At 46.5% G+C, this 25,577-nt stretch overlaps 1 protein-coding gene and 1 pseudogene across 1 annotated transcript in view; both read left to right on the top strand.

The window, feature by feature from the left end:
* Positions 1–25,577, top strand: part of LOC144096728 (protein 5NUC-like) — a 591,711-nt gene that overhangs the window by 435,399 nt on the left and 130,735 nt on the right. The window contains 1 exon segment of the mRNA XM_077629576.1: positions 23,982–24,153. Coding sequence (XP_077485702.1) covers positions 23,982–24,153 — 172 coding nt within the window.
* On the top strand, positions 4,252–5,468 carry LOC144096875 (uncharacterized; annotated as a pseudogene).

Genomic DNA, 25,577 nt, shown 5'->3' with positions numbered 1-25,577 from the left:
CCGCCACCAGAGGCGCTATCTGCGGTGCCAGCTGCGAAACGGCGCCACATTGCGGCTGGGCGCACGATCAACGCTCATCAACTTGCCGCGCTTGAAGAGAGCGGTGTGATTGGGGCACCCTAGAAATGGTACTGCAAAAGAAAACTCTTTTAATACAGTTTAAACTATTACCATTGCGCGCATAAAATAAGCGCTGTACAGTTCTTTGTTTAAATATAGGACGGGCGAAATTTCTTTGCAGTCATCATATTGCAGCTTCTCTCCATGAAATAATCTCCATGCTGAATCCTTTTTACGGGCTTTTGCTTTACTTCTCTCTCCCCGTGTGCCTGTTTTGTAGGTGTCTGCGTAGGCTGTCAGCCATTTTCGTTGCGTTGGTAAACCTGGACGCTAAGAACTCCGTCTTGCCTGAGGAGGCTTATCCTCCCGAAGGAGTCGAGTGTTTTCTGTCGATTCACACCTGCATGACCGATGTCTCGCTATGTAGCTTTAGAATTTGACTCTGAAGGCGTGATTTAATTGTTGTGTAGATGAGCCACCCGCGATACATTAATGGAGAAGGGAGGTTGCTCCTCATAACCTCGTTGCGTACCCTGTGTGGACGCGCGTCGCGTTCCGTAAGGCCTTGCGTCCATTCTCTTTCCTGCGCGATTCAGTTTCTGCGTTGCATTAACGTAGCAGTGTTGCGAGAATGTGTCGAGCAGTTCTTACTGGCCGATTAGTACGAAACAGTAATTTTAAACGCATATATTAAACGCTCAATTCGCTCAAAATTTGCAGCGTTTAATGGGGTCGTTTTAAAAGGGCCTACTACAGAAAATGTTGTCTTATTCTGCTTTATAATAAATTATCTTTAAAATAATTATCACTTTAATCTGCCATTCATGAACACCACACATTAAAAACAAAACATCCGCTAAGCTCCTTAGTTTGAGTGACTGTTGGCTTCCGTCATGTATGTCACAACGAGCCCCTCTTTTCCCTTCCTTTGTCTGTTCAATAGATAAGAAGGAAGTCGTATCTGGCAGTGTTGATGGTGTAGGTAGCATAAGAGGGTTCGCGCAAAGCTACCGCGCTCACCGGTCTATCACGCGCATAGTGGCATTCGCGGCAATGCAGCACGCACTGCGTCCCCCGCTATAGATGAGAGGGGCGCTGGTAGACACTCTCAAGGTTCGGTTACACTACACATAAATACCCCAGAAAGCAGAATATTAGACAGCCGTCGCCGTAGCTCAGTTGGTAAGAGCGCCGGATGCAATATTTACATGTACCGCATCCAACCGGGGGCATTATCTTTAAAATATTTGCCTATTAATCTGCCATTGATGTATACAACAAGGTAAAAAAAAATCATCTGTATATGCTCCTTGGTTTCAGTGACTGTTGGCTTCCGCTATGTCTGCTACAGACGGAGTTATATTTATTCGTTTGTCCACCATGCTCTGGCGCTCGGTGTCAACGACGCTGCTGTCAGTGGTGCAATAAAACATGCATTTCCAGAAAGACGTGATGGGTCTGACCATGACTCGTTGACGTTTAGGCTTCCGCTCGCGGAGAAGAACAAATGCTGAGTGCCCCTGAAAGTGTTCGCGTTTTCGTTTACATTGACTTGTATCAGGGACAGATGAATTAGAGCAATACAGTTGAATCACTCAAGCAGAAAGAGTTCTTAGTCCTAAAAATCTGGCAGTGGAGTTGTTTTTTTATTTCTAAGACGTGACAACAGTTCTTTCAGCTTGTAACGACCCCGATTTGAATTTCCTCTCCATGAAGTATAATATTTCCGAGTTTTTGCGCTTGCGTTTCAAATATCCCCTTTGCGTTTCTTTTGACATTGATAGCAGATGCATTGCTTGTCTGTACATGTGACTCTTTCCGTGTGACCATTGGATTTGCAGATGCTGCGCTCAGGTTGTTTTACTGTAACCAGGGCCTACGTTTCAAGACTTGATCGCAGGTTGATTGGAGGGTGTTCGCCATGCTACTGTTCAAGATTGGCCTTATTTTGCGCAATTGTTAGCTAATATAGCACGGCTTTGGATGCAACAGAACTTATATTCATAACCCTCATTTGTGTGCTTAGAGAAACCACTCAAGCAATGATATTCCCTTTTTCCCTTTTTTATGGCTGTAGCATACTCTCTAGGTTCCTATTTAATTAAGAACGTGCCTCCAGAAACTAGCCAAAACATGTGTTCGCATGGCGTGCCACAGAAGACAATGCCAATGACGACGAAGTCAGAATAATCCTCAGTGTAACCAGCGAATCGCATATTGTTTAGGTATTCTTCATTAACTCTTATCCCTAAGTGTTCCCTATCCCGGACTTGGAATACCTTCTATAAAGAGGCGGTGAATAGCAATGGCGAGATCGTGTATCCTTTACTGGCATCTTTTGTAATAGCAATATTTATTTCTGTGAAGCCGTTATAGACATCTTCCAGTACTTTTACGTAATCCTTTTCTACACCCTGATTCCGCATTGACTGCATGACAGAAGAGGTTTCTACTGAGTAAAATGCTTTCTCTTAATCAAAGACGGCTGTGTATAGGGTTAGTTGCATTCTGCGAATTTCTCTATGACCTGACTGAGAGTGTGATTATGGTCTATTGTCGACTATTCCTTACGAAAGCCTGGCTGATCTTTTGGCTTATTGAAGTCAAATGTCCTCTATAAGTGAATACCTTAGTAAATACCTTGTAGGCAACGGAAAGTAAGCTGATCGGTCTTTAATATATCAAATCCTTGGCGTCTCCTCTCCTTCGAATTAAAATAATATTAGCGTTCTTCCAAGTTTCTGGTAAGGCCGTGTTCATTGGGCGTTGCGTATACATGCTGGCTTGTTTTTCTAGCACAACCTCCCCTCTGTCCTTAAAAAGATCTGTCGTCAACTAATCCTCATCAGCTGCTTTTCCTCTTTGTATTGCCCCAAAGGCTTTCTTTACCTGCTCTTTCATTAGTGACGAGATACCGCATTGCTGTTCGCTAGAGTCTCTCTCTGGTGTTCTGATTACATTGGCTACTGTATAGATTTACGTGAAACTCTTCGGCTACTTTAACTACCTTATTCATATAGCTAATGAGATTGCCCTCCTTTTCTCCTAACGCATACATCTCATTTTCACCAATTCCTAGTTTCCTCTTCACCGCTTTCAGTCTACCTCTCTTCTTTAGAGCACGCTGGATCCTCCCCATATTGAACTTCCTTGTGTCCGCTACCTTGCCCTTATTTTTTAACTTTGATAGCTCTACTAGTTCTATTCTGCCTGTTGGGTTAGACGCCATAATGCTTTGGCGTTTCTTAACCTGATCTTTCGTCGCCGCAGACAGCTTGCGGATCGTGTCGAACCGTAATACCGCCTACTTCTACTGCGCACTCCGTAATGACAGCAGCGCGATTATTGCTCTTATTGCTCTTATTGTATTGTTATTAGCAGTGTCGGTCATTGTTTAAACATGAAAATCCACTTCCTCAGCTGCAGCCGAATATCTGGTGTGCTGCGAAATCCCGAATTCCTCTTCTTTCCCTTTCAACGCTAACACAATAATGAACTTTCCCTTCACCAGGTTCTTCCATTTCCTCTTCAAATCTAGGCTGATTCGAGACCCTACCATTCTCTCGTGTTTTTCCGAGGACCTGCACATCCCGCACGATTCCAGGGTGAGCCCATATTGTGGAGACTCATTTTATAGCGCAGCTCTGTGGCGCCCGCTCTTCCGTTTCGCGGCATCCCCATTGTCCCTCGTGACCAGCTCCGCAGCCGGGGCAGCGCGCTGCTGTAGCTGCGCGCGCTCCTGGCGCCATTTCTCCCGCACGCCCAAGCCGAAACGCATAGCCGCCGCCGTTCGCCAGTGCGTGTGCACCCCCCCCCCCCCCCCTCCTTGCTTCTTTGCTCCGTGGCGGGGACCGAGCGATAGCGTGCGGTGTTCTCCGCGGTTGCCGAATCGCCGGCTCGGCATCAGCGGACCCCTGTGCGTGCATCCCAAGCCGAAACGCATGGCCACGTTCGCTTTACTCGCTAGCAGCGTCAGCGGCATCAGTCAGTCGCTGCGGTCTCTTCGCCGCGCAACCTTCCTATGCGCCCAGGTCCTGCCTCCAGCGACCTCTCGATAAGTTAATTGCCATCTTTGCGCCTCCTCCAATGCAACCCCTGTGCGACGGCAATCAGAGCGCCGGATCGGTGGTGGCGAATCTCGATACATGCATCGGCCGAGCAGAAACGCTAGGAAATTTGCCAGCGAATATAATGCTGTACGTTGGCAAGCCTTACATGATCACCCTCAACGTGGATATTTTAGATGGCCTGGTTAATGGATCGGTGAGAACACAGCAATACATCGAAAACGACACCCGTCCGAAACCTCAACGCATATGGTTGCATTTCGGCGAGCTAGGCTCAATCTTGCGATCGGAACCGTGGCGGCCGCAAAATCCCACCAGTTATGGAAGGTCAACAGAAATACTCAACCGAACTGGATGCCGATTAAAAGGAGCAGGGTCGCCTGCGTTATCGATAAGAAGACGAAGGTATCGGTTAGAAGATGCCATCTTCCCGCTGTGCAGGCAAGTGCCATCATCGTTCATAAATCCCAGAGTGGCACATGCAATGAAGTCATGTACTCTTACGCCAAGAATCATCCACAGAAGTTGGTATGCGTGGCACTGAGTCGCGCTACAGACATCAAGGGACTCTACCTTATCTATGTTGACAACGACTTCACATTCTACCACCGAAAAGCCAATCCGGACAGAAAGCTAGCCAATGAATTTTGTCGGTTGCAGTCCCACAAAGTTGACACCATCACCGTCAAGTGCCTCGCCATGACTGAACAGCCGCACTACTTGTTAAACTTCGCTCTCAAAGTACGCTCCCTTGCAGCACATGCCAAGATCGTACATCACGATAACATTCTGCGGCATGCCTCTGTACTTTGCCTTGTGGAAACCTCGGTGGATCTCGAAGAGGCTCCCTAAATCATTGCCAGTAATGCTTTGGCGCTCGCAGAGACCACAACAAAGCAGCGGGAGTGGCTATCTACTTGCGTACGTGTCTCTCTACAATACCGATCGAAATGTTTGGCACGTCAGACGAAGTTGGTGAACTGTGCGCCGCAAAGTTGGCCATCGGCTTGCTGGTAGTGGCTGCCTACTCCTCCCCTACCGCACTCACCAGAGATATCGTGCGCTTCCTGCGACGCGAATTAACCACCCATCGATGCACACCAAGTCTAGCAGGGGTGGAACTTTAATGTAGGTATAAAGACAAACAGGAATTTCTTACCACTTATGCGGGAGAACATCCCGTTTATCTCGCTCGTAATGCCTCGCACGGCTGTGACAACTTCGTGAAGTACTTGCATAGACCTCCTCTTTGAGAATCAGGCATTGGTGGATCAAGTCGGACATATATTCATTTATTTCTCTGACCACAAAACTTCGTTCATGGCAGTCATGAACTGTTAGTGGAGTGTTTCTTGAAGAAGGAATATTTGTGAAAATAACAAGTTGTCTGTAATTGTAGATACATGCCTTGCTCAAATTCTTTACCTCAATCTACCGAAAAGCTGAAACAGCTGATGTGCTGCGCCCAAATTTCGCATTACGAAGTAACGTAAACGTCGGCATTTTTTTATTCTCACATTTGGCGCTTTTCGACGTCCTATATCTGTTCTGTCGTTATCGGAGGAAGGTGTTCGTGATCCGTAAGTTATTTCTCTCTCAGAACTCTACTAATAACTTAACAGTACTTTGTGTGGGGCAAGTTGGAAGTAACTCATGTTGTGGACCAGCGCAAAACGAACAAAACGGAGTTGCTGGACAGTGCCCGTGTCGTCTTCTCTCTTCGAGGTCCGTTGTCCGTTTTGCGCTCGTCTACAATATGTAATAACTTCCCCCTGCTATTCCTAGAACCTGCCCTATAGTCGCCTACCGCCCGGTCGCCAGCTTGCTTCTCGTCCACCTTCGCATTCACGTCGCCCATCAGTATAGTGTACTGTGATTTTACTTTGTTAATTTCTTATTCCACATCTTCGCAGAAGCTTTCAACTATCTAGTCATCATGGCTGAATGTAGTGGCATAGGCCTGCGCCACCTTCACTTGTACCGCCTATTGAGTTTAATGACGATAGCTGCCACCCTCTCGTTAATACTGTAGAATTCATCTACGTCATCAGCTATATCCTGATTAATCAGGAATCCCACACCTAGTTTTCGTCTATCCTCTAATCCGCGATAGCAGAGTATGTGCCCGTCTTTTAGTACTGTATCCACCTCACCTGTCGTCCTGATCTAAGCCCTATGACATCCCATTTAATTCCCTCTAGTTCCTCGAACAGCACAGCTAGGCTAGCCTCACTAGATAACGTTCTAGCGTTAAAAGTTGCCAGGTTCAGAGTCCAATGGCGGCCTATCCGGAGCTAGAGATTCGTAGCACCCTCCGCTGTGTCACAGGTCTGACCGCCGCCTTGGTCAGTTGCTCCGGAGCCGCTGGTGGCTGATGGCCGATGGTTAATTGGTTTGTTCATATGGAGGGTGTGGCTGAGTACTACACCACATTGGCGAAATCCTCAGGCCAGCACACCACATTTGAAAACGGGTTAGTGCAATGATAGCTGGAAAGGAATGAATGTTTAAGGTGGTCAGTAGTACCGGATATAACGATATCGTCTGTAGATTTTCCAAATTCTTACCCTAAAACCCAGACAGAACAATTTTTAGTTTGTGTACCTGCCCCCAGGTGGTTGCACCTCTAATTTTTTTTTGCGTTTCATTACACTTTTTAAGATGGCAAACTGAAAAGGAACTTTATTTAGTTCTTGGTGGCAGCATCAACATAGATTTCTCTTCACTATCGACTCAGCGACCTCAAATGTCTCCTAGACGGTAACGGTTTCGTGAATAAAACCGGTGACACAACGCGCCTGTTGAGATCGGCTTGAACCTCAACAGATGAAGTCACCACAATGTCAGTCTTGTCTGATGTTATTTCTGTGGAAGTTTGTGATCATGTGCCAATTTTTAGCTTCGCGTAACGGCTTGTTACAAAAGCATGAAGAACTGCTCAGCAAGAACGACAGTTTGTCAGTGAGGGCGCTCTGGCATGATTTCGGTCTAGATTTGAACAAGTAATCTGGAGTCCTCTGTATGAGATTTCAGATCCTGATAAAAAACATGATCTATTTAAAATGTCATAAAAGCAGTACACGTTGAGTGTTTCCCATATCCAAACAAAAGGAAACCAAGGAATGCTCGCCAGGCATGGCTTAATCGAGAATGCTAAAAAGGGGAAGGCGCAAGAACTACTTATGTTACTGTTTCTTTGAAACCAGAATTATTGGCGACCCCCTTATATTAACGTCGTGCATAAATAAGGTTTATTTGCTTATTTTATTTTATTTAGGAATAATAATAATAATAATTGGTTTTTGGGGGAAAGGAAATGGCGCAGTATATGTCTCATATATCGTTGGACACCTGAACCGCGCCGTAAGGGAAGAGATAAGGGAGGGAGTGAAAGAGGAAAGGAAGAAGAGGTGCCGTAGTGGAGGGCTCCGGAATAATTTCGACCACCTGGGGATCTTTAACGTGCACTGACATCGCACATCACACGGGCGCCTTAGCGTTTTTCCTCCATAAAAACGCAGCAGCCGCGGTCGGGTTCGAACCCGGGAACTCCGGATCAGTAGTCGAGCGCCCTAACCACTGAGCCACCGCGGCGGGTTTTTTTTTTAATGCTGGAGACCGAATCGGTGCAAGCAAGATAGAGTACATCCATTTGTTAATAAGTACTGTTCTTTAGAATCAGCAACAATATTGCGGTTATAAATAAGGTTACATAAGAAATTATACATTGACATATATAAACGGTTAGAAAAGAAGCTACATGGTGTGCAATAACTTGTCGCAAGTCACTGCGTAATAAACAAAGAAGTACACTGCTAACAAAAATAATTCCTAATCATAGAGCCAGGTATTGGACATTGGAGTAAGGAGGGGTGAATCTTAAGGCACGCATATTGTTTTCGGGAAGAATGGAAAGAATGGAAATTGGTCCAACATGGACCACCCCGGAACACGATGCTGAGTTGAGATCAGAGAAAAAGCTGGGTCAATTATTGGCCGGTCAAGCCCACATTAGCCAAGAAATCATGACCGCCACTGCTAAGGCTGCCTCGTTTGACGACCATTTGAGAAAACTAGAAGCGGCTTCTGCTAGCGCAAATGACGTCACCTTGCGTGTTGAAGTAGCAAAGACGGTGGCTGGCAAAAACGGTATGATGCGTAGTATTGCGCTAAAAAACGATAACCTTGAGGATCGGTCCCGCAGGAAACACCTTAATCATAGAAGGAGGCTTGGCGGCACTTCCAGACAGACACTCGATACGCGACTAAATTCATGGATGTACCTGCTAACCACAAAGCGAGGTGTTGTGTGCGATAATATCGAGCGTTGGCACCGATCAGGCGTTAAAAGAGGTGGAAAAATAAAGCATGTGAATTTTAAGATGATAGACTTTCGAACTAACTCTGCTATGCGCAACGTTAGAAAACTAAATGGATCTAAGTAATACATAACTGAGAACTTTTTGGCGCACGTGCGTTCTGTGAGCAAATTGCTGAGGACTAAATCCACTGGACATAGGAAGAACGCCACCAAATCTCGTCTACAGTTTGACCATGTTTTTATCGACAATGTTCGCTACTCGTGGGATGATGTCCACAAGTTCCGTCGTGTTAGTACGTGAAATGTTTAGGGGTATCCCCTAAGGTAGCATGGTAGCAAGGTAGCCGTATGGCTGCGCTCGGGTGGATGTAAATGAGTAATTATTCCTTATTACAAGTCCCTTCGTAAAGCGCCGGCCAGTGCAATTGCACAGAACGATGCTTGACTTCCATTGAAACAATACCTAACACTTTTGAATGTGAATGCCCCCGGTCACCGAGCACCGCTCAGTTGACGGTTGCTTAAGTGAAGATGCGCCATTACCGTAACACGGGTATCCGGCGAGTGCAGCAAACTGTAAAACGAAGCAGAAATACCCCAGGGAGCTAGCTGTCCATGCTCCCGTCAGACCACTACTTAGCGTGCCACCTGCCAACATGCAGTTTCAACTTTTTTTTTGCAAACGAACTCATGTTGTACGCTTGTCATTGATGATCCGTTTCTCGTGTCTTTGGCAATTATTGAATATTTAAAGGGAGGAGCAGCGATGGCGTAAAGGCAGAGCATCCGCTTCGCGTGCAAGAGTACCGGGGCTCGAATTCCGGTGCCGCGCAATTCTCCACCCGGTTTGAAAAAAAAGAAACGCCACGTGGCGATGGAATTGCATAAGCAGGCCTTGGGTGCTGCTTGATCTCGCTGACCAGAACCGACAACGCACTCCCTCACCAGAACTTGATTTGGCCACCTTGGTGTACTACTTGGCCACTACCTTCTATGAAAAAAAAAACGAATTAACCCTTGGCCCTCAGTCCCCAGTGGCTGCGGAGCAACTGGCCAAAGCGGCGGTCAGGCCTGTGACGCAGCGGAGGGTGCTAAGAATCTGGCTCCGGACAGGCCGCCATTGGAAACTGTACCTGGCAACGTTGAGCGCTAGAACCTTATGTAATGAGTGCTGTTCGAGCGAATAGGGGGTATTAAAAAGGATGCAATAGGCCTTAATGAAGTTACGAGGACGGGTGAGGTGTATACAGTACTAAAGGGCGGGCACATACTGCGCTATCGCGGATTAGCGGAGAGATGAGAACTAGGTGTGAGATTCTTCATCAGTCAAGATAAAGCTGGCAACGTACAGGTGTTCCATAGTATTAAACAGAAGGTGACAGCTGTCGTAATTCGGCTCAATAACATTTTCCTCCTATTGAGGATATTATAAACTGAGGTAGAATCGACATTCGAGCTAGTTGGTACAGCATCGTGGAAAAAATATAGCGCACTCAGTACAACGGACAAGGAAGACCAAAGAGCACAAGTGCTTGTGTTGTTTGGTATTCGTTGTCCGTTGTGCCGAGTGCGCTCTATTTTTTCCAACAGAATATTTTATCCTCAATATTATTATTGAAATTATTATTATTTATTGATACCTCACAGGCCCCGAGGAGCATTCAGTGAGGGGGGCATCAAGGAAAAGGAATATAGAGAAGTAATAAAATCACAATAACAGTACAAAGGACGAGGTACAGGGCAGAAAAAAAACACAAAGATTATTTAAAGCGGAGAAAAAATAACATCTGAACAAAACAATAGAAAATACGAAAAAAGTGCGAAACGCGAATATGCGAAGAGGTAGTAGTCAAGTGCAAACAAAAATAGGGGTACATCAGAGAACAATATAGAAGCAACTGAAACTGTAGAAAAATATTTGAAACAATACTCAATGAATAAATTCATAGATAGGGTCCTATAGGATAAGGACAGGAGATTATGTTGTCAGGAAGATCCTTCTAGAGCCTGATTTGTTTAGTTGACGAGAAGAAATAAATGATTGAGTTTTGCCATATATACGATTGAAGCTGAGATGATTATGCAAGCGAGCTGAAGAGCGGAAAGGTGATTCTAGAGGCAGTAACGAGGGACGGGTGTAAATATATTTATGAAATAAACACAGAAGTGAAAGAGAACGACGAATTTCAGGTATCTTCAAATCATTAGGAGTTTTAAGCTCGGAGACATTGGCGATGGGACTATAATTACTATCAATGCACCGGGCAGCTTTGTTTTGAATAGTCTCGAGCATTTCAACGAGATATGCTTTATGCGGCGACCATATAGATGAGACGAATTCCAACTGGGGTCGAACAAAGGTTTGGTATGCGAGTTTACGAACGGAGCTAGAAGAGTTTCGCAGGGTACGGCGTATGAAACTCAGTGTCCTCGACAGTTCGTTGCAGACTGCTGAAATGTGACAAAGCCATGAAAAATCTGGAGTGAGCTGAATTCCGAGATATTTGTAAGACATAACTTTGCATAGGAAGGTGTTATTAATAGAGTAGTTGAAGTTAGACATAATATGTTTCCTGCTAAATGTCATATGTATCAGCAGCGCGAACACAAAACAGGAAGAAGAAGATAGTAAAGAGCGCCGCCCAAGCAACTAGCCCGGCAGATGGTGTTTATTGTCATAGATTTACATTTAGTAGGGTATAGGATCATGTGCCAGTTTTCACACCAATCAACAATAATGCTAGGATCATTTTAAAAAAGTCAGGTGGTCAGTCCGTCAAGTGATCATGCGGTAAACAACACAGTCATCTGCAAAAGTCATAAACTGGAGGTTTTTAATCAGCGATGCAAGACCCTCGGCAAAAATGCAAGCAGGCTCCATGAATTGAGAACAATAGTCAGAGTCGGGAAGTCAGAGTCGGGAACAATAGGCATGCTGGAGTGGTCTTCCTTAGCAAATACTGACGCAAAAAAATCTATTAAACGCAGTCGCACATTCAGTGTCACCTGGTGGCAGCCCATCACTATTGTGTAGTTGTAGGAAGACTTGCTTACATTCAGGAGATGCAGTTTGCGAGAACTTCTTAGGATTACTCTGCAAAAGGGATGGGAGGTCGTCAGTAAAATATTTCTTTTTGGCAGCGGTAATAGCAGAACAGTATGTCTTCAGGCACTGTTTATAGCTATGCAACGACAGGACGATATCATGTCCTAAATAGGAGGCAAAAGCTGAAGGCAGTGCAGGCCTACGCGCCTACATCCAGCCATGATGACCAGATCGTTGAAATCTTCTATGAACACGTGAAAACAGCAATGAGCAAAGTAAAATCACAGTACACTTTACTGATGGGCGATTTCAATGCGAAGTTAGGCAAGAAGCAGGTTGGCGACCAGGCGGTAGGCGACTATGCGATACGTCCTAGGATTAGCAGGGGGGAGTTGTTAGTAGAGTTATCAGAGAGAAATAACTTCCGCATCCCGAATACCTTATTCCGAAAATAAGAGAACAGGAAGAGGACCTGGAAGAGCCCCAATGGTGAGACTAAAAATGAAATAAACTTGATAACCATGCGCTCACCGTGGCATTGTGAAGGGTATGTAGCTCGTGGGAAAGTTGCGTTGTACCGACCACAGACATGTAAGGTTTCGAATTAGCCTAGATTTGAAGAGAGAACGCAAGGAACAAGTGAAGGAGAAGTCCATTATCGAGTTAGTAGCAAAAAGGAAAGTAGAGGAGTTCAGGATTTCGCTACGGAACAGATATTCGGGTTAGCTGTGGAAGACGATCTTAATGTTCAAACAATTAACGATAATCTCACTACTATCGTTACGGAGTGCACCGTAGAAGTAGGTGGTAGGATGGTTCGGCACGTTACCTGCAAGCTATCTCAGGAATCCAAGCATTATTTAAGAAACGCCAAAACATGAGGATGTCTAATCCTAGCGAAAAAATAGGACTAGCAGAGCTATCGAAGTTGATAAATAAGCGCAAAGTAGCCGACATAAGTAAGTTTAAAATGGAGGGAATCGAGCATGCTAAAAAAAAAAGTGGAGGCAGCCTAAAAGCGGTGAAGAGGAAACTGGCCATAGGTAAAAATCAGATGTATGCGTTTAGATACAAGCAGGGCAATGTCAATTGCAATATAAGATATTTAATGTAGCCGAAGATGAGGCGCCGCGGTGGCTCAGTGCTTATGGCACTTGGCTGCTGACCCTAAAGAAGCAGGTACGATCTCGGCCGTGGCGGTCGAATTTCGACGGAGGCGAAATTCTAGAGGCCCGTGTACTGTGCGATATCAGTGCACGTTCAAGAACCTCAGTTAGTCGAAATTTACGGAGCCCTTCACTACGGCGTCCCTCGTAGCCTGAGTGCTTTGGTACGTTAAACGCCCAAAAACATAAACCTAAACTTAGCCGTAGAGTCACAAAATAATCTATACAGTAGCCAATGTAATCAGAACGCCAAAGAGAGAGACTGTAGTGAACAGCGATGCGTTATCTCGTCACCAATGAAAGAGCAAGTGAAGAAACCCTTAGGGGCAATACAAAAAGGAAAAGCAGCTGCTGAGGATCAGGCGACAACAGATCTTTTTAAGGACGGAGGGGAGGTTGCGCTATAAAACAAGCCAGCCTGTATACGCAATGCCCTATGACCTCGACCGTACCAGAAGCTTGGAAGAACGTTAATGTTATCTTAATTCATAGGAAAGGAGACGCCATTACATGAAATATTACAGACCGATCAGCTTACCGTCCATTACCCACAAGGTATTTACAAAGGTATTCAATTATATAGTCAGGACAACATTAGGCTTCCATCGGCCAAGAGATCAGCCTGGCTTTCGTAAAGAATAGTGGACAATAGACCATATGGAGACTGTCAATCAGGTCATAGATAAATTCGCAGAATGGGACCAACCCCTGTATACAGCCTTCGTTGATTAACAGAAAGCATTTTACTCACTGGAAACGTCTTCTGTCATGCAGCCACTGCGGAATCAGGGTGTAGAAAAGTCTTGTGTAAAAGTACTTGAAGATGTCTAGAACGGCTGCAGAACTACCATAGTCCTTCATCAAGTCAGAAAGAAAATTACTATAGGAAAAGGTGCGAGGAAATGATACACGATCTCGCCAATCTATTCACCAGCTGTTTATAGCAGGCATTCCATGTCCTGGATCGGGAACAGGTAGAGATTAGAGTTGGCGGACAATACCAAAATAATATGCGATTCGCTGATAACACTGCCTTGGTAAGTCACTCAGGGGATGAACTGCAAAACATGATCAATGAGTCAGACAGGCAAAGTGGAACAGTGGGTCTAAAAATTACTATGCAGAAAACCAAAGTAATGTTTATAAGTCTTGCAAGAGAACAGCAGTTCAGAATTGGTAGCAAGGTGCTGGAAGTGGTAAAGAAATACCTCTACTTAGAGCTGGTAGTGACCGCTTATCCATATCATCAGAGGGAAGTAACTAAAGGGATAAGAATTGAGTAGGACGTTCTTTCGGGCTAGTTGGTTCATTGCAGAAAAAAGGTTAGTACTGCGCGAATTAGACACGACAGGCGCCTCTGTTGTCGTGTTTGTTCCTGTTCTCCTGTCGTGTCTAACTCGCACAGTACTAACCCTTTTTTCTGATAAGAATGGGGTGTAGCGCATATTGCAGGTTCTCTCAGCTCATGAATGGCAGTTTACCAATATCCCTAAAGAGAAAAGTGTACAACAGCTCTATCTTACCGGTACTCACTTACGGGGCAGAAAGGTGGAGGCTTACGAAAAGTGTTCAGCTTAAGTTAAGGACAACGCAGCGAGCTATGGAAAAAAACTGATATGTGTTGAGTTAAGAGATCGGAAGCGGGCAGAGTGCGTGAGGGAACAAACGCGGGTTAATGAGAACCTAGACGAAATCAAGAGGAAGAAATGGAATTGGGCAGGTCTTTTTCTTTACTGCTAAAACGCATAAGGTTGGTTTTCCTTTCAGAGCCATAATTTCAGAAAAAGTGACTTGGCAGAAACTGATTACCCCTTCCTACAAAAACTGCGTCTAACATTGACGATCCTTTCGTGTCACGAATTCCTAGGATGTCACACGAATCTTGAAAGATTATTCTGACACCCGTTTTTTCCTCTGGCCTGTTGACATCAAATGCCTATATTATTCGATTCCCCAAGAAGAACTAGTTGCATGTGTCGACTTGAGGCTACTGACCTGCACGGTGCGACAGCGTTCCAAAATGCCGCTTGGGTCTCTCAAAATGACGTTGCCCCGTTGCTATCATTGTACCTGTGGTCCACCTTTGCCATGTGGGACTACTACTTGTATGTCCAAAAAAACTGGTAATTGTATCGGGTCCTGTGTGGCGCTCATTCTTAGTGACTTATTTATGGCTCGGAGAAATAGATTAACAGAAAGTAAACTGGCCGGAACATGTGTGAGCAAAATATTTAGATTTGTAGCCGATAATCTTCTTCTCGGTGATGGGTTGATCCCGGAGCCTCGCGTTGCAATGTCTGAAATTACCCAACTGTTTAGCCAAGGCCTGTGTTCGCTTTTGATAACACATGAGGTTGCGGATGTTGATGCTTCAATGCGGTTTTTGGATCTCAGGCCGGCGTTCTTGGGCGACCATGCATGTTGGACATACGAGCCGATGGCAAATGAGCCGCTCTTACCCATTTGTTCCGCGCACTCAAAACTTCTGACGAGAGCTATTGCTAACCTCTGTTTTATAAATGGCCTGAGAAAGTCTTGCTTGCACACTACGGCGTCCACTTTTGCCCATCAAGTAAGCAGGCTGTCCAGCGTAGGATATCCTATTCATTTGTTGATTTCCATCGTTGAGCGCCTTGAAGAATGACGGTAGTCAGGACGTTGTCGAATCGGCAAGTGCCAGCAAGAAAGTTGTGGCAGTAAATTACACAATTTTTCTCATAGGCTAAAAAGGATCGGCAGTCGAGTGGGCGTCGATGTTGTTTTTTTCTGCACCAGGCAAACTACAGCATCTGTGTAAACGCGCCAACAGAGACCACGTGAAAGACGTAGGCTGCAATATCAGACACGAAACCCGTTTGTAGGTTGTACGGAGGGCGTGGCATATACGATTTCGTTTGAATGCGGTGATGTGTACATAGGCCGGAACGGCAGGTGTTCCAGTGAAATATTAAGGGAGCACCCCAACGATGTCCACAGGACAGCCAAGGGAACCTAGATGCCACATTGCCGGGATTGTGAACGCGTGCCGAATCCTTGACATTGCAAGCCTGCTTTCACGCGATGCACGCTCCTGGATGGGCACGGGAATACGCTTGTGCGCGAGATTACGGAAACTGTTTAAATCGCAAAGAACAAAAACAGTGTATTAGTAGCAGATCTGTTGCTCATACCAAGGAAGAGCTCGTGATTTCAAACGCATCGTAACTATGACAGGGCCGTTTTTGTTTTAAGAGCGCTAGCTCGTAGTCGTGACGGTTCTAGACTTTGTGGGGTCTTCTACCGATGGATGGATGCATGGGGATGTATGTATGTATGTATGTATGTATGTATGTATGTATGTATGTATGTGTGTGTGTGTGTGTGTGTGTGTGTGTGTGTGTGTGTGTGTGTGTGTGTGTGTGTGTGTGTGTGTGTGTGTGTGTGTGTGTGTGTGTGTGTGTGTGTGTGTGTGTGTGTGTGTGTGTGTGTGTGTGTGTGTACGTACGGATGGATGGATGGATGGATGGATGGATGGATGGATGGATGGATGGATGGATGGATGGATGGATGGATGGATGGATGGATGGATGGACGGACGGACGGACGGACGGACGGATGGATCGATATGGCTGCATCCTTTAAATCGGGCGGTGGCTCAAGCCACCTAGCCTTGTCTTATGAAATTTTACTCTTCTCTTGATTTTAGCTACTAATCAGATAACCTTCGCTTGCTTACTTCTACCCGCTTAATAATAATTGGTTTTTAGGGAAAGGATATGGCGCAGTATCTGTCTCTTATATCGTTGGACACCTGAACCGCGCCGTAGGGGAAGGGATAAAGAGGGAGTGAAACAAGAAAGGAAGAAAGAGGTGCCGTAGTGAAGGGCTCCGGAATAATTTCGACCACCTGTCGATCTTTAACGTCCTCTGACATCGCACAGCCCACGGACGCCTTAGCGTTTTGCCTCCATAAAAACGCAGCCACCGCTGTCGGGTTCGGACCCAGGAACGCCGGGTCAGTAGCCGAGCGCCCTAACCACTGAGCCACAGCGGCGGGTATTTAAAAACTGCTTTCCCTTCAGTGTCCTTAAATCCCAATGCCTTGAATAAATCAGCCCCGCTGCTTGCCACTGTAGGGTGCAGCCCTTTTCAGAAATGTATCCAGTGTTCAGCCGTTTCCTCCTCCTCACTAAACGCAACGCACATCGTGTCTATCTCGTGGTACCTGACTCTATGTTTTTGTCCGCACCACCATGAGATCACAGCGCCACCTGTTGCAGCAACTAGAAGAAAGCACATCTCGCATTGAGACTTGTAGCACCATCTACAATAGCACTGTAGAAACAACCACCTGCCGCTCGCAATGATGACGTCACGGTCCAATATGATGGATATAGGTGGAACTATGTGAGTATGTCGTCGGGGAACGAAATGGCGGCGCAGTTTCGTTTTCTCGAATCCAAGATGGGGCCACTAAAATAGGTTGTGCCCTCCTATCCTCACGGTTTTTCTTCACTGGCCCCGCTGCATGCGGAAAGACTTTCGTTTTACGCATGGCCAATAAAGCTAACGCTCCTTACTGCAACGTCTTCCAGACAGTGGCGGCCTTTATTTTGTTACGCTGCGCATGCATATATTCCTGACGCGCTTTCCATTAAACTGTTGAAAGTCAGCGCTTGTGTCGTCGTACTCCTTCTTTTTGTTTTTGAAGCGCTCTTTTGTAAAGACGTATGTATTCGCTGCCGCGTTCCATAAGCTGTGTAAGAGCACTTTACGCCAAGCCTGAAGTGACTTTAAAGTCATGTTAGACTGTACATGGTGGCAATGCTAAACCGCCTTCGCGCCCATAAAAAGGCTTTCTTATGAACGTTCTTTCATGCGCAAGCGGACAAGACTGAGAGAGGGCGCTGGAAACAAACACGAAAGCACTATTCCGATGGGTAAACCCCGAGCAGGATCTTGCGATATTTGTTTGTGCGTTCGCGCTGTTTGTGCGTTTGTGCACAGTGAAAGAAATAAATATAAACCAACTAAATATCCACGACTGCGATTTGAACCCGCGGCCTGTGCGAGAGGACCACGCTATCGCCGCAACCGAACACGCCTCGCGTTAAATCGCAACACCCTTTCGCGCTGTGCATTGCACATCGTTTTATTCTTCAATTAATGCTGCTTTCAAAGTAATATTCGCGTTTAGAGATATATATCGCGGCAGTGACAGAGAGATGTGCGCTGCATGCGTTAGCGTGGACAACGTTGGGGTAGAAACACGGCACGGGAGCATAGGCTGCCACCGTATACTGAGTAAATTGGCATTAAGGATGAAAAAGTTGAACAGGCGCGTAACTGACTCCCTACCTGGGAACGTGGACACGTCAATCGCGCTTTAAGGTACGTGGCGGTGGTGTCCACCTGCAAAATTCTGCTTTCGCACATTATTCTTCCTTAGAAATGCAAAACTGCCAGCGATTTTTTACCAGTACAAACTAATTTCACATGCATTAAAAAAAAACAGAATCACAATAATCCATGAGCATGATCATAATGCTTTCTTTTTGAACTGTGAAAAAAAGTCCTGAACTGTGAAAAAAAGTCCTGAGTTGCAGTACCAATTCTGGGGTCTTTGCAATTACAGCGATAAAACTGGTGTCGCTGGAGAGAGATCGTGACACGCGTTTGGTCCCTTCTAGCGCAACCAGCTAATGAGCATTGCAGAGCATTTCGTCGCCTAATGACCGTGACGGTGCCATCGAGGGAAGCAGTTGGCCTGCGCGGCGCAAAAATATAGGGCAATGCTATCAGCTTGGCCGGTCATGCTAGCAGCTTGGCCGGTCATGCTAGCATTCGACCTGTCTGGAACCAGTGGCCATATCCCGGGATTGTTTCATAATAGAGAGGGTCATAATCTGCCGCAGCGGCCACACCTGGTTTCTCGAAACGCCGGAAGCGATTGTCAGTTCGGTTGCGAATGTTAGCGGCGGCAGGCAGTCACTACGTTGTGGTTGCCGCAGGGAAACGTCCAGCGGCGCTGTCGCTCTTTGCCGATGATTGGAACGCGACGAATGCGGCAGAAGGAATATTCAGCCATAAGTTTAGTTGCGCATCGGATTTCCTGTAAAGGAGTAATATCAAAGCTGCTTTATTTGCCCAATCGACTTCAACAAATAGGAACAATAGTTCAGATACTCTCTGCTTCACCGTAAATGCCGGAAGTTTACTTAAAGAAGAAATTATTGTACGCACCTACGCATGGCTTTTCAGTGACAGAAGGCGGCCACTAAAGCCGTCGATCGCCGATGGTAAATAAAAGGTAGCTAGCTTGTTCGTACAACATGGCGTTTTACATTTATCTTGGGGGTAAAAGGGAACAGAGAAGGAAATTTATATCATGCACTCACTCGCTGCACAATGCACGCTCCTTGTTTTGCTGAACCAAGACGCCGTGACGACTTGCCGTCTGCAACATCGCTGAACGTAAGTTGGTGCTGTGATCGGAAGTTTGTGCAGATGATAATTTACGCTTTTCATTCCTTTTATGCATGTACTGCAAGATCCGCGAGATGCCGCTGTTAGGGATTTATTTTTCCTGTCGCAAATAAATAAAAGGGATGAGCTAAAAAATCTTCTTGCTGTGTTTCTCTTCATATATGCATTGGGAGATTTCGCATACGAAGTTTTCATTGGCTCAACATGGTACATGTATCAGCAGCACGAACACGATATGGGGACGATATGGATCGCAACCAACTATGGTGTTATTCAACATTGAAGCGCACGCATGCCGCCTGAAAATTACACTTGCAATCCAACTCGTGAGCTCAATGCAGAGCCACACCACCGCGGTTATCGAGAACTGTTAAGAGATGCCGAAAAACCACCACTGGCATGTCAAACGCGTCGGTGCAGTAGCGCGTCGCTGGCGACGGACCATCCGTGCACAAGAGTGGTTTCAACGCTGCCAGGCATTACAAAATATCATGACGCTGGGCGCTTAAACATCTAATAGAGAGTTCTAGAATACGAAATGTAGGTTTTCGTGCACTAAACGCAAGTTTTTTGCAAGACATTATAGATTATGTTACATCATTCAACGGACGCAGACGAGATAACACCGATGTTAGTGGTGCCGTCCGGATTTAAATTTAAATGAAGAGAACAACTTCTACTAAAACAAACCGGTGCTCGTAAAGACAAGGAGAAACCGAATCGCCCAACAAAAAAAAGTATGCCAAATTTATTGTTCATATAATTTGTTATAGGGAAGCTAAGACGAATCACAAGTCCCGTACCCAGTTTATAGCCAGTTAACGTGCAGAAAAACGCAGTAACACCGACGAGTTCACTTCGAAGCGACAGGCTCCGCTTCAAAACGCGCCGCCATTTTGGTTGTTCTTGAACATCTGCTGCTAGAAGAGCGTACGCTAAGTGTTCGACGTCACCGTCTGATTTCTTCGACCCCTTTGGCTGCATCCGAACCACCACATCCACTTCCGGCATTTATACCAATCAGATGTGGCAGCTGCGGCAGAATATGAAGCTTTTTATTATGGCACAGGCTCTGAAAATGGCCCCATGTGTTATAGCGAGATGTGCGCGTTGCACAAAACAGCTTAAGCGCCTAATGCACAGCGCTCGGTTGTTCCAGAGGAGCTTTTTCTCCTTCTGTACGTCTAGGACGCAAGGGTGCTGCTGCTGGCTAGTTGGTGTGGCATTGCATTCAGGAAAGCTTTGACTTTATTTTGTGCGCGTGTGCATGACTTCAGCTTTACATCTTGCTAATGTCAGGCATGGTAAGAATCAACAAAAAAAAAAGAAGCGCGAGCGACAGTCAGGGAAGAGCGCTAAATTTTTCTGTACCATGAAATGGTTTTCACTGAGGTTAGAAAAAGCTCACGAACGGTCGGCATTCCATCACTCGTCACCGCGCCGCCGAACTTTTTAGAGCAGTACTCATGCACGCTGGATGCACGAGAAAAATAGCGCCCCCTCTCGCCCAAGTAACTTGGGCAAATTCCCCACTCTGCGTGTGCGGGGTGACGGCGACTAGGAACGCGTGGTGGGATGCCGCCTAATCTATTGCGAGCAGCAATGTTCAAAAATTATTTCTAAATTATACTCTCTACACAGGGCTTTTAAATTTTACTCTGATGACTGCAAGCACCACCTCTAAAGATTTCCTGATTTGGGATATGACCGTGAAAACAAATACAGGGCCCCTGAAAAACATTTCATTTGATGGTTAGCTCATGCATCTGGAATTATGCGCAGGCGCAGATAAAAGGACCGATCGCCAGTTATCTTCCGGTTACTGAAATAAATAAAAAGGATTGTACTCGCATGTAGATTGAACTATGTATGATGATGGAATGCTTTGCTCCGTTCCTGATATGAAATGCTTCAACAACTGCATATGCATTTTTATCACGAGGCTCCAGCAGACTCGTGGCATAAAGTTAGGCAAAAATGCGTTTTCGCCCTCATACGACAGCTTGTATTCACTGAGTCCCGCATTACTGCATTAGCCGGTTTCCCCTACATTGACTCTGCCGCAGTTAATCGAGAGAACGTAAAGTACTGGCATTTTTAAGTCCTCATTGTACGTCTTACGTTTCTTTGTGCAGCCAACGCTGCAACTTCCCAATTCACGGTTGGCGATGTGTGAGCGGGGAGATGGAAATGCCGCCACCGCTGTCCCATTTCTTGGCCACCATTTCCAGACAAAGGGATTCTGAGCGTATGCAAAGAATCACTTCTGGCCTTCCTTTTGCTTGCCCCATTTTGTTGGCTAGCCACACCGCCCGAAACCTCGAGTACTGTGTCTCAATGGTGGCGTGTATGGTTTGGCGACAAGGTTATCTTGATGCGGGCAAAAAGCGGTGATACGCGAGAGCCCTCTTAACAGTATTGGAGTTGTTAAAATGAAACGGCAACAACTGTTCACGCGAGCGGACAGTAGTTAGAGCGTATATAAGCGGTAAGAAGTTACGAAGATGTTGAACAGCTGGAGATGGTCATCACTACTCGACGTTTGGGGAGTAAAATTATGATTCATTCGACTTACTCTATGCAGAACCTCTTCTACTGCGCCAAGGTAGCTGAAATTAATGCGTTGCATAAACACGAGAAAATCATCCCCGTCTCTAAAAGCGTGGTCTATCGTAGAAGTACGAAGCGCTTCATTCAAGGCGTACTATTGTAATGAATGGGGTGTGCCCGGCAACCTATGCATATTCCTTGTTGTTCTCGGTACGTTCTTTGTAAAATTCCACTAAAAGCTTGCATACAAAACTCTGGGAATATAATGGCATCAAACTGTACACATTCAAACCATTAGCATTTAAATTTGGAAGGCTTTGACGCCACTTCTCTGAATGCACTCGCGAATCAGTAGAACGAGCTGGTGATGTGGAACAGAATAAAAATGTATTGAGCCTCAGTCAGAAAGGCGAACATGAGCCGCCGCGGTGGTTCAGTGGTTATGGCGACCGGCTTCTGACCCGAAAGACGCGGGTTCGATCCCGGCCACGGCGTCGAGTTTCGATGGAGGCGAAATTCTAGAGCCCCGTTTACTGTGCGATGTCTATGCAGGTTAAAGAACCCCAAGTGGTCGAAATTCCCGGAGCTCTTCACTACGGTGTCCCTCACAGCCTGAGTATTTTTGGGATGTTAAATACCCATAAACAAAACATTAATGTGGATTAACTCAGCAAGTCCAGGATATACAAAGCGAAAGATGTCGGCGTTCACTGTGTTCATTGGCATTGGCGTTGAAAATGTTCTAGACGGCTATGGCTTTGAGGAAAGGAAGGGCGCATAACTGGCTCCCTGGATATGCAGACGCCTCATTCGTACTTTGATACATGTGGCAGTGGTGAGAGATGTGGCCTGAATGCATTAGCGCTGACAGCGTTGTGGCTGACATGCGGCACAGCAGTAATAGCTAGGCCGCAGCGTTCGTTTGGTGATCAATCTCTCGCGATCAACCATTAACTGCATGCCACCTCCCATAGTGGCAGGGAGGGCTCGCTGCCTACCCAGTGTGCGGAACGCAATCAACGCACGCTTTGGCAGTTGGACACGAACGCCACGTACATGAAAGCGAGATTGAAGTCTCCACTGACCCACGGAGCCGGTTGTGCGCCTTTCTTTGCGTGAAAAAGAAGAGCCTTTGCAAACTTGTCAACGCCAATGAACTGTATGAACGCCGTCGGCTCACTTGTTTTGTTTGGTTTTGGAGGAAAGGAAATGGTAGAGTAACTGTCTCACATATCTCGGTGGACACCCGAACCGCGCCGTAAAGGAAGGGGTAAAGGAGGGTGGGATAGAAGATAATGATAATGATAATTGGTTTTTGAGGAAAGGAAATGGCGCAGTATCTGTCTCATATATCGTTGGACACCTGAACCGCGCCGTAAGGGATGGGATGAAGGAGGGAGTGAAAGAAGAGAGGAACAAATAGGTCCGTAGTGGAGGGCTCCGGAATAATTTCGACCACCTGGGGATCTTTAACGTGCACTGACATCGCACAGCACACGGGCGCCTTAGCGTTTTTCCTCCATAAAAGCGCAGCCGCCGCGGTCGGGTTCGAACCCGGGAACTCCGGATCAGTAGTCGAGGGATAGAAGAAAGCGAAAGCTTAAAATTGAAAGTTGGATTTTGAGGAAAGGTGCGGCGAGGCGCACGTTGTGACGTCATGTGCCTCCTCGGAGCACCGCCACGGCGAAATCGCAAGTTCGCGGCCAGTAAAGCGTTCGCTGTAAAACAAAAACCAAAGGCGAACTGTATTGTTGCGTTAGACTGCAGGAGTCAGGCTGCTCTTGATCAGAGCATATCCCAAAATTCTCTACAAGCGTATCTTGAACATGAAGTTGTTTTTGAGTGCAGTTTTTTTATATATCTTAAGATTGCACTATACACTCAATATATATGCAAATCTCGCCTCGGCAGATTTGCATTGTTTTTTGTTAACGTTTTTGCGGTCATCAAGAACGGTCCCCGTTGGTTTTTAAACGCACTTTTAACTACTCGATGCCAGCGCTGGACCAGCTTTGAAAAAAAAAGATTTTGCTACACACCTGAAGAATGGATGATTACCTTCAATATTTCCATAACAGAACTTTACAGTATTCCGCACTTGGCTCACAATTAAAATTGATTTTCAAGAATCCTGCACTTGCTATATCGCCAATAGGCAGCGACATAAGTTACCACAGAGGTGCATTAGGAGCGGTGTTTTATTTCGTTCTGTTGTTCCAGAGACCCGTTAGTGGGAAAGCCTTGGGGACCAAGGTCCAGTGATCGTTGCGCCAATGCGTCCTGTGCTTTCGCGCGCTTTCTCGCAGAGCACGGCGGGCCGGATCACGTTCGAAGACGTGGTCAACGTGCTGCCGTTCGGGAACACGCTGGTGGTCCTGAACGTCACCGGTGCGCAGCTTAAACGTCTTCTTGAGCACGGAGTCCACCGACACGACCTCTCGGGAAAGATGGCGCCAGCAGAGTTTGTAATAGCTGCCGGTGCGTACCTGTTTCTCAGTGGCGGCGAATGTGGTGCTAGACGCTGCCCTCAAGTCTCCCGGGAAGTCTACACTTATGGGACTACTAACGCGGATGCGCTACCGAAAGGGTCAAGGAAACTGAAATGCGGCAGGAGGCCTTCGCGAAGGCGTCAGGGCCCCGTGTCGCAGAAAAGCCGCTTCCAGCGTTGCCGTCGGTGGGACGAAAAATCCCGACAGGTCGAAAACGCAGCTATTTAAAGGAGGCTTCCGTAAACGGCAGAAACCACCGGGTTGCGAGTCAGACACGCTACCGCGACGCCACGCAGCTACATCTTGGTTGAATCGGCGCTGTACGTTGCGTGGTCATTCACATCAGGGTGATTGTGTTTGTGACAGTGGAAACCTCTATTGCGTGTTTATCTTAAAGGCAGAGCTTAAGTGTCTCCCCAGTTGTCGGTCACTAGCGATGCACGACACGTTTACCGTCCCTGGGAAAACAGTTTAAGGTTTTTTTCTCTTCTACTGCATCTTGGTAGACGCTAAACACGAATGACACGAGATGGGAGGTTTAGCGGTGTTCGTCCGCTCTAAAACTACGCATGGCCAGACGCGAACGCCGGTAAAACGGAGCACATGATACCATAAACACCAAAGAAACACCAGCTATAACTGACGGCGTGCTAACGAGGTCCGCAATCGTTCATCAGCCGTCTCTAACGGAGGGTTATCGGGCATTCCGAACCTTCGGAACGGTGTAGAAAAAAAAAACACCGTACCGCAACTGAGACGGAGTGAGGTCGAACTTATGCTGCTGTTCAAAAGAACGCGCCAGTGGAACTCTTCTATCTGTTTCGCTTAGTTCTTCCGGAACGAAGCAGCAAGTTTTGGCTTCGGTCGTGGTACAATCGACAGCAGGGGGCGCGAAGGATCACAAGACGGTGAGAAGTCGTGAGTGCGGACGCTGAGACTGTGAGCGACGTAGGCGCTAGGCGTGGCAGCGCCAACGGGGCCGTCTCGGATTGCGTCGCAGAATTGAGCACGGCGGGTTGGCTGGAGCATCTATTGGAACAGATATCGTGACTTGCGCTTCGCGTTTGACTCGGCTGCTTTTCGATGTGCGACGGAGAAAGGAAAGACGGATGCTTAGCCGAGTTCTCTGAACTGGATATCATAAAAGACGGCTGATCTGCCCCCTTGCTCTGGTTTGCGAATGGCGGTATGGCGCCGTTGTGAGCGAATCGATACAAGCGCTGGCTTTGCCGTGCCCTTGGCCAGCGGGAGAGAAGTTTCTACCTCGACACTGCTGCCCGGAAGGATATTTTTGAATCCCTGCCGTCTCACATCCGTCTCCCCATCATGGTAAGTGATTTTGCATCTTAAATATCGTTGTAGGATAAAGACGTGAGCAGACTTGTGTGGAGCTCTGGAGCACTGTGCTACGGA

This window comes from Amblyomma americanum, chromosome 7 (assembly GCF_052857255.1).
Source record: "Amblyomma americanum isolate KBUSLIRL-KWMA chromosome 7, ASM5285725v1, whole genome shotgun sequence".
NCBI classification, from domain to species: Eukaryota; Metazoa; Arthropoda; class Arachnida; order Ixodida; family Ixodidae; genus Amblyomma; species Amblyomma americanum.
The sequence above is the reverse complement of the archived record's forward strand: the minus strand, read 5'-3'. Positions and strand labels throughout refer to the sequence as shown.